This window comes from Crocodylus porosus, unplaced genomic scaffold (assembly GCF_001723895.1).
Source record: "Crocodylus porosus isolate Cpor-Errol unplaced genomic scaffold, CroPor_comp1, whole genome shotgun sequence".
Lineage (NCBI taxonomy): Eukaryota > Metazoa > Chordata > Crocodylia > Crocodylidae > Crocodylus > Crocodylus porosus.
In genome coordinates, this window is record NW_017728906.1 from 95,065,838 (window position 1) to 95,076,106 (window position 10,269).

At 46.0% G+C, this 10,269-nt stretch overlaps 1 protein-coding gene across 4 annotated transcripts in view; it reads right to left on the bottom strand.

Moving 5' to 3' along the window:
* ARHGEF7 (Rho guanine nucleotide exchange factor 7) overlaps positions 1–10,269 on the bottom strand; it is a 181,866-nt gene that overhangs the window by 59,989 nt on the left and 111,608 nt on the right. For all 4 annotated transcript variants that reach the window (XR_002099935.1, XM_019529651.1, XM_019529652.1 and 1 more), the window contains one exon: positions 3,597–3,719. Coding sequence is in view for 3 of the 4 variants with exons in the window: in XM_019529651.1 (XP_019385196.1) it covers positions 3,597–3,719 (123 nt within the window). In the remaining variant the exon portion in view is untranslated. The remainder of the gene's footprint in view (positions 1–3,596; positions 3,720–10,269) is intronic.

Below are 10,269 nucleotides of genomic sequence, written 5' to 3' on the forward strand. Positions count from 1 at the left end.
AGATCCCTTTCTGCCTCTGTGCTCTCAAGAAGGGAGTTTCCCCATCTTATAAGTGTGCTGTTGGTTACTACTGCCCAAGTACAGCACCCTGCACTTGTCAGTATTGAAATGTATCCTGCTCTTGTCAGCCCACCCCTGTAACTTATCCAGATCTTGCTGCAGTCTTTCCCTCCCTACTAGCGTGCTCACCTCACCCCAAATTTTGGTATCATCAGTGAATTTAAACTGGTTGCTTTTCACCCCATAGTCCAAATCACTGATAAAGAAATTCAACAGCGCTGGCCCAAGGACCGAGCCCCTAGGGACTCTGCTGCCCACTTCTCCCCAGTTCGACTATGACCCGCCCACCCCTGCTAGCTCCCTCAACACCCTGGAGTGGAGAGCATCTGGATCCGTTGATTTGAACACGTCCAGCCTCTCCATAAGCTCTCTAACCCGGTCCTTCCCAACCCGAGGTCTGGAGGCGTTCCCCTCGAGTCCGTCTTGCATCACAGTGGGGAAGTCCCGGTCCCTGCCCAAGAAAACGGAGGTGAAGAATTGGTTAAAGAGGTCTGCTTTCTCCTCTGGAGCAACCACCAGATTGCCCAGAGGATCTGGCAGGGGCTCCACATTTCCCAGTGCTTTCTTCATCCTCCCTATATATTTGAAAAAGGACTTTTTATTATCTTTGATTTTGGACACAAATCCTAGCTCTATGTCCACCTTACCTTTCCTGACAGCCTCCCTACAGGCCCGAGCAGAGGAGGTATACTCCTCTTTGGAGATAGCAGCCCCTTCCACCAGCTGTACACCACCTTTTTTGGCAATCAGGCATTTCCGTACACCCTTGGTGAGCCAGGGGGGCTTTTGGGTACTCCTGCCCCCCTTGCTTTTTGTTGGGATAGTCACCCCTTGAGCCCTGAGTATCATCCCCTTAAGGAACAACCACTCATCTTGGGCACTGAGCTCCCCTGCTCAAGAACCCCAGCGCCTCTCCCACTAATCTCCTCAATTCATTGAAGTTGGCCCTCTTGAAGTCTAGGGCTACCGCCTCGCTGCAGACCCCTGACACCCTGCGCTGGATGGTGAATTCCAGCAAGTGATGATCGCTATCACCCAGGTAGCCAAGAACCTGGAGGCCCCGTACCAGGTTGTCACCTGTGGCTAGGACCAGGTCCAACAGGGCATTTCCTCTGGTGGGACTGTGCACTTCCTGAATTAAAGCAGAGGTCCTGTATCTCAGCCAGGAACCTCCTGGAACGGTCCGACCTGGCTGACTGTTCCTCCCAGCAGATGTCCAGGTAATTTAAATCACCCATGACAACTACATCCCTTGCCTTAAGTGCCTCTGCAAGCTGGCCCGAAAATTCCCGGTCCAGCTCCTCCCCTTGGTCGGGGGGTCTGTAGTAGACCCCACCGTTAAATCCCAGTCCCCACAGCCCCCTTGTATCTTGACCCAGAGCACTTCAGCTTGCCCCTCTGACCCCATTTTGCTGGCAGAGGACGTGTATTGTTCCTTGACAGAGTGCCACACCCCCACCTTTCCTTCCTTCTCTATAGGTGTATTACAAGAGTGAAGTCCTAAATATCTATAGAACCAAGCTACCACAAGAGTGTGGAGTTTGAGTGAACAAGAGGAATACATATTTCTCACAACCAACATTTTGACATCAATATGCACTGCAATCCCTAAGGTCAACCAAAAGCAACTTCCTGCAAGTACCATCAAAACACAGATAGCATAAACATGTGGGAAGTCATTCAGCAGTCATTCTTCAGCTCAAACTGTCTCCCCCATAAGGCCTGCCAAAGTCCAGGGCTGTATTAAGATTTTCCTATTTTGGCCGAAATTTAGCAATCGAAGCTAGGCTGGGTTATTCAGAGATGCTTGGGTCAGAAGGGATCTTAGCAGATCATCAAGTCCAACCCTCTGCTCTGGGCAGGAAAGAGGGCTGGGTTCATATGACCCCAGCCAGGTGCATGTCTCACCTCCTCTTAAAGACCCCCAAGGTGGGAGAGCACCACCTTCCTTGAAAGCCTATTCCAAATTCTGGCAACCCTTACCATAAAGAAGTTCTTCCTGATGTCTAACCTAAAACTGCTCTCTATCAGTCCGTGGCCACTGCCCCAGTTACCCCAAGGGGTGCACTGGTAAACAGAGCATCTCCTATTCCTTGCTGCCCCCCCCCGGTCAATCTTTAGGCAGCCAGAAGATCACCTCTCAGCCTTCTCTTGCGGAGGCTGAAGAGATCCAGGGCCCTCAATCTCTCCTTGCAGGGCTTTGCCTGCAGGCCCCTAACCATACGAGTGGTCCTCCTCTGAACCCTCTCAAGGTTATCCACATCTCTCTTGAAGTGTGGCACCCAAAACCGGACACAGCATTCCAACTGCAGCCTGACCAGGGGAAGTATCACCTCTCTGGACATGTTTGTCACACACCTGTTAATGCATGGTAAAGTGCAGTTAGCTTTACTGATCACTTCATCACCTTGATGACTCATGTTCATCTTGGTGTCAACAATGACTCTGAGATTCTTTTCTGCTGCTGTGCTGCTGAGAAGGCCCCTTCCCAGCCTGTAAGCGTCCTAGCGATTTCCTCTCCCGTTGGTTCAGGTGGTTTCTATTTTACGGACCCACCTGAACCATTATATGGTTCGGGTGGGTTTTACTTTATGTTGTTATTCTATTTGCCTTTTAAGTTTTGTTCTCCTGTTTGCTTTCCTGTTTTGTAAGTTCTGCTGTTCTACTGTGAGCTACTCTGAGCCTTTCCTGGGAAGGGTGGTACATAAATACATTGATAAATCAGGTCACTGTCTTGAAAGACTGCATTTCACACACCTGTGAAAATAAGTTTTTCAATATATGTGATCATACATACTTACATATCTGAAGTAAGATTCCACCCCTGCATTTGTGTTCAGCCTCTTAAAGACTATAGGATAAGTTATTTTTAAAGACTAAATGATAAGTGGCAGGTTGTAATTATCTAATAATGGATTATGCCACAATTTACAAAAACAGCAGTTCATTTAGGTGGTCTCAAAACAAGCATCATGTATACTATAGCTTCTATCACATTTTCAAAGGCTACAACAGTGGTGCTCAACCTCACATCCATGGTCCAAAACCATCCCACAGAGCCAGATCATCCTGCCTACAGACCTCCACATATCTAGAAATTTGGCAGTGGGGAGCAGTTACAATTAACACTGTCATCTCTCCCCCAAATGGAAGTTCCAAGCCCTGCAGGCCAGATGACATGGTCCTGCATGCAGAGGCACAGCCATGATCTGGTGGGGAGCCCAGTATGGCACGTGGAGCTGCAACCATGGGCCTGATCTGGTGCACAGGGCGAGGGCCAAGCATCAGACTAGCCTCGTACACCAGATGGGGCCCACGGACTGGAACTAGCCCACAGACCAACCCCATACCATTCAATCAGCTCACAGGCCAAAAGGTTGGGTACCACTGGGCTACTGCGTACTTGCAAAAGAAAAGCCTATGTGATTTTTTGAAGTATACTTAAACTTTTCTTTAACTGACACACACGTACAGAATATATTTGCGACATTTAACCACTTGTGCATGTCAGTTTTAATTGAATGCAACTAACGTACCTGTGTTCTGTGAGAACGTTTACTGCTGACGGATGGTTGGCACAGTATGCAAGGTACAAGCTTTTCATCTGTGGCATGAGACTGAGAAAACATCCTCCAACTCTCTGCTGAGCTTCAGGCAGCCTGAGATGAAGAAACATAAGGGAAGATTTAAAAGATAGCAACGCTTTAAGGACAAAATGAACAGCAAGAACAAGTCACACTTAGACAAAAGTGATTTCTAATTTCACTTGAAGGCAAGTAGATGACTTTTAGTGTACTATTTACATAATGTATAAATCTATATAATGATGATCTTGTAGATATCTGTCACAAACAAGAAAGAAAACTGACCTGCAAAGTAAGCTTGGTAATAACTAGTTTGCTCTGAACTGGTACTAAAAACTAATGGATACCACAAATGGAGCAAAGCTTTTCATTAGGATTATATGATGAGCTTATCTTCAGCTCCTGGTTCACTTCTTTTAGTAGCCATTCTTACTTTGCTCACCCAACATATTCATAGATTCACAGATTGTTAGGGGCTGGAAGGGACCTTGAAGATCATCGGGTCCAGCCCCACAACTCTAGGCAGGAAGACAACTGGGGTTAGGTGACCCCAGCAAAGTGACTATTTAGTCTCCTCTTGAAAACCTCCAGGGAAGGTGACCGCACCTTCCAAAGTCTGGACACCCTGACTGTGAAGGAGTTTTTCCTAGCAGTAAGCCAGAAGCAGCCTTCCAGGAGTTTGTATCCATTGGTCCTGGTCATTCCCAGGGGTGGCCTAGTGAACAGTTGCTCACTGAACTCCTGATGCACTCCTCTGATAGTGGTAAGACACTCCTCCTCAAGTCCCCTCTCAACCTTCTCTCATTTAGGCTAAAGAGGCCCAGGTCCCTCAGCCTTTCCTCATATGGCTTGCCTTGCAAAATCCCTGATCATATGGGTGGCTCCTTCCTGGACCTGCTCAAGTTTTTCCACATCCTTATTGAAGGGTGGCACCCAGAACTGGACACAAGTACTCCAGCTGTGGTCTCACCAGTGTGGAGTACAGCGGGAGTATCACTTCCTTAGTTTGACACTACATGCACTCATTGATGTACGCTGGCGTGTTGTTTGCCCTGCTGACCACCACCTTGCACTGACGGCTCATATGCATACAATGGTCAATCATTACCCCTTTCGGCTGCGGTGCAAGTTACACTGTCACCACCAAGCCTATATATACACGTTGAAGGTTGTCTACAGATGGAGCACCTTACACTTGGAAGTGTTAAACTTCATCTGGTTCCGGTCTGCCCAACTCTCGCACCTGTCCAGGTCTGCCTGTATCTGGCAACCTATCTTCTGGTATGACCAAACTGCCCCATAACTTGGTGTCATCCGCAAACTTGGCAAGAGAGCTTTTCATTCCCCCATCCAAATCACTGATGAAGATGTTGAAAAGCACTGGTCCAAGCATGGACCCCTGAGGGACACCACTGGCCACTTCACGCCAGGACAACACAGATCTGTTCATGAGAACTCTCTGGGTTCTACTGTGTAGCCAGTTTCCCACCCACTAAACCATCAAGCAGCTGAGTCAACCATGTTCCAGTTTTCCCACAAGGATATCATGGGATACTAGATCAAAGCCTTTTGGAAGTCTAGGTATATAACATCTACCATGTCTCCTGTGTCCACATGGCGAGAGACCTGGTCGTAGAAGGAGATGAGATTGGCAAGACAAAACCTACCCACGACAAAGCCTTGCTGGCTGTCATTCAGAATCTTACCTTCTGCGAGCACACTGCACAGATTCTTTGATGAGCTTTTCCAGGATTTTCCCTGGGATGGAAGTTGGGCTGAACCTATAGTTACCTGAATCCTCCCTTTTCCTCTTCTTGAAGATGGGCACAATGTTGGCCCTCTTCCAGTTCTCAGGGATTTCCCCTGTGCACCATGAATTCTGAAAGAGCTTTGCCAGCGGTTCTGCAATGACCTCAGCCAGCTCCGAGTCATCACAGAAGTAGGGTCAGAAAAGGACCCTGTAGATCTTCAAGCCCGACCCCCTGCCTGGGCAGGAGAAAAAACTGGGCTCAAATGATCCCAGCTAGGTAGGCATCAAGCCTCCTCTTAAAGACCCCCAGGGTAGGAGCCAGCACCACTTCCTTTGGAAGTTGGTTCCAGATCCTAGCCGCCCTAACTGTGAACTGTGAGTCCATCTGGTCCTGCTGACTTATACATGTCTAGCTTTTCTAACTGGTATTGCACCCACTCAGCATCCACAGTGGGGAGGCTGTCAGTCCTGGCATGTCTCCTATAAGCCTTATCTCACTTGACTTTCCCCATGTTCTGGTAAAATACTGAAACAAAGTGGGCATTCAGGAGTTCAGTTTTTTCCTGAAGTTGGTTACCAACTGTCCCGAGGTGTTAAGCAGAGGTCCCATACTTCCATTTGTTTTCTTTCTACCACCTACATACCTAAAGAAGGACTTCTTATTGTCCTTGACTCCCATAGCTAACCTAAACTCCGTCAGCACCTTGGCTTTCCTGATCATTCCCTAAAAGTTCTGGCCAATGTTGTATAGTTCTCCTTGAGGACCATCCCTAGCTTCCACGATCTTTTCTTCCTTGAGAATTTCTTATAAACTTTTTGTTCACCTTGCCTATCTGAGGTTGTAAATACTAGAGCAAAGATTGCTGTCCCTTTAAATGTTATTCCCCACTTAACTGATATTTTTGGCTGGAGCAGGTAGCAGCACTGAGGTGGGGTTGCCAGGGAGGTACCATGAATTTGGGGTTGCTGTAAGCCCACCCACAGCTTCTCTCCTCGCCCCCACCCAGTCTCAGTGCCACTGCTGCCCACCCCAAGTGCAGCCCCCTGGCCCAAGCCCACAACCTGCCCTCGCCCCACGCACAAATCCCAGGAGCACATGCCCCCCATGTCTCCCCTGAGATGTGCACAGCAGCAGTAGCTACCCCCTCCACATTATCCCACACCCTCCCCCGGATAAGCTACCTGCGTCTCAATCCCATGCCCCACCCCTACTGGGCAGCACCTGCCCCTGCCCCAATTCACCATGGAGACCTTGATATGCCCCTTACCCCTACCCCCACCCTCACCCACACACAGACTTACTGGCCGGACACTCCTCTCCAAACTGACAGGCTGCATATTGGCAATCAGATTGGTATCAGCCAATATGGCTGGTTAATAATCGGCCATCAGTATCAGCCAAAACAACCTTCATTAGTGCAGCCATAACCATAAATATTTACAGTGGGATGCATACACAAATGTTAGCACATTTTATGCAACATACTGCAGAGACACTTGAAGTGGGACAATGGATGTGCAAGTCTGAACAATCCTGGGACAAAAGGCTTGCTCCTAGGATAAATGAGATGTCTCCTTCCCACAGTGATTCTCAACCTTTTTAAACTTGAAGGTCCTCTGGGAAAATGTCAGCCCTTAGTTTTCACTCTTTCTTTGCCTATAGAAAAGTAACAGAGTAGCTTTTCTGTTGCAGAGAACTCAGAAAGACCACAACTCTGGATTTCTATTTAAAATCTCTGGGGTCATCCTGTGAATCATGTTTGTAAACTTAACAGTGCTAACACAGTGTGGCACCCTGGTTAAGAATCACTGGTTTACAGCCACAGGACTCCAGTTGACCACTGTCGATAATAGTTTAGCACCTACCATGAGAAGAACTATACTATTTTCACTGTGTTCAGAATACTTGTATATAATAGAGGTGAGAACAATTCTGTCTTAATTGAACCAGTTAAACCTTTCAGCAGTAATCAAAAGAGGTCCTATTGCTAAACACTTTTAGCAATCAGTCAGTTGCTGGGGTATAGCAAGTTCCAACAAGATGACATTCCTATCCTGCCTCAATAAATTACTTACAGATTGTATTTAATCAAAAACATTACCCACTTCCTTAAGTTTGTTTTCAATAGGAACAGAATACCACAAAAAATTCAGCCACACTAGTGCAGACCAAACTCTTGACATCTGATCCCTTCTTCAAGAAAATGCAACCACCAATTGCAGCAAACTGAAGCCTTATTACATGGTAAAAGAAATCCTACCCAAAATGATGTCGGAATAGATTGTGTAGATCTTTGTAATACGATATTTCCTCTTCTTTCATACATACTCTGATGAGCTGTGAAACCACAACATGGACATGTAGGGACAAGTAGTTAAGTGGTATCTGCGTATCTTATTGACATCCTATTCCACTCGGCTTTAGAAAAGCGTTAACAGAAAAGATGGATGGATTTTTGTCCTGTGCCTCGTGGCGAGTTAGTTATAAGGCAAAGATAAAGGCATGCAACAACAGCTGTACATTTTCAGGTATTCAAACAAGATGAAATAGGTTTGTACTTCAACTCTCTCCTTCCCCCACAATCTCATCTCCCCAATTTTATTTTTATTTTATCAGACAAAATCAGGATCCCTACTTATTTCTATACCCAATCACTACAGGTCTACCCAAACTGAAGCAGCAGCCAGCTAATTTCTCAGGCAAATTGCAGAGCTAGCAGCCATTTTCATGAGGTTATTGTAACAGGACTCCTCCCTCCCCAGCTATTCTTTTTGGAGGAAGGGCTGCATATTACAACAGTTTGAGAAAGTGCTGGCTATCCTTGTGGTATCCCTTACAGGATTTCTGGCCCATCCCTAACCTTCCATAATACTTCTAAACTAGAGCTAGTATTGCACACTTGATTTACCTTGGATCAACTCCACAAACAGCTTAAATCCTGTATAGAAAGTTACAACGCACCTACCAAGGGGACAACTCAACAGAAGAGCAGCGTACCAGAACCTGCTTCCCTGTTGGCATTCTATGGGCTATGCAGCAACTTGCAAAGCTTCAGTTTAAATTCTTGCAATTAAACAGAAAGCAATATTTTAAAAAATAGACTATGAAGTCAGAGGGAAAAAAGCCCCAAAACATCCAAATAGATGAGAAAATAATTTAAACACCTGAGCAGGGAATATGATCAGAAGAGGAATATGGCAGAAAAGTTAAAGGCATCTCACTTAGGCCCCACCTACATGTTATACTTACGGCATGATTAAGCAGTTAATCATGCCTTATATTGTAAGCCAGCAACGTGTTCAGTCAATTAATAGCATGATAAAACAAGCAATAATCCACAAAGTTATTCTACAAAAGAAGTGTCATAACTTTGTGGCTCTTTCTTATCATGCCATTAACTGAATGCGTGGCCAGGTGCTCCCCTGGGAGCCCCATCAGTAGACAGGACACCCAGCCACAGGAGTGCACCACCTACTGTAAGCCCCACAGCTGATCAGGCTCATAGCACAGGCAGCTTTTATACACTCCACCTAGCCGGGAGCCTCGTCAGTTGATGGGGTCTGCAGCAAGACCCACGTTCCATGCGTTGCCCTCACTGGGAGCCTCGCCAGCCACACATGGAATGCTGCCCCTGCTGTGAAGCACAATAATGGCCTTCTTCCTCACTGGCAATAAGACATAATAGGATCTGATGCTGGATCCTGCAATAATACACCCATGCCACGCATGTGGTATGGCAGGAGCTGTGACTGTGTGCATCATGCATCAGATGCTATCACTTCTTTACTTGAAAACCTAGAGAGTGACCCTTAGATGCAAAGACGCAAATTCAAACCTAACTTCAGACTCATACTTCATGCTGCCTAGTCATCAATGAATATCTCATCATTTGGGCTTGAGAGTTAAAGGCAGCTATGCTACTGGGTATAGAATCTAGAATGCCTTAACCACAGTAGTCCAATGGACCATCTAAGCTTACATGAACCCTTAAGCTTTTGATGTTTGGAAATGGAAACCTTATATCAGATGTGCTAGCATCTATGATAAGACAGGTCTCATGGCTTGTCTCCGTCCACAGAAGGGGGTGAGGGGTACTTCAAAAGCACATATAAGCTTTTATTTTTGAGCAGCAGATGAGCACACTACTAAAACGTTTGGCAGCACAAGGTAGGACACTCCTGAAGTGGTGCTAAAGAAAAGTTTAACTCTCTCAATACTGTTTTCTGTTCAACTGCCACACTTTGACTATCTTTTTCCACCCAGTGATATTAAGTTGATTGTAGTTTCTCCTCAAACATTCTATAGTTCTAGCTAGAAAGAGCATGACATGAATCTCTATTGTACATTTGTTTTGGATGCATTGTAATTTTAGACTGCACATTTCCCACTGACATGAGAAAATTAAGACTGAGGGGGTGGTAACCCATCCCCTTTGACTTTTCCATTTTACGCATCAGTCACTAGTATTTTTTCCTCTTATTTTGTAGAGGAACAATGAATAATATATTACCTATTATTGTGAGCATGTCATTTTTATCTCCTTTAGCTGTCTAAGGAACAACGGTTAATATCTATCGCTAGATCACAAAGCTGTTAGCAATTAGCATGTTCAAATCCAATAAAGATTAGTTATTTTATATAATGTATTCTGAAGTTGACATTTCAACAAGCGTCTCCTCATATTTTTGATACTGCAATTGAAAAGCAATTACAGGAATTTAAAATAGCGCATGCGCGTGCACGCACACGCGCACACACACACACACACACACGGGCAAGCTGAGGGACTGCAGCACTGACGAATGCACAGTCACATGGGTGGCAAACTGGCTCCAGGGGTGAACCCAGAGGGCAGTGGTGGACGGGTTGATGTC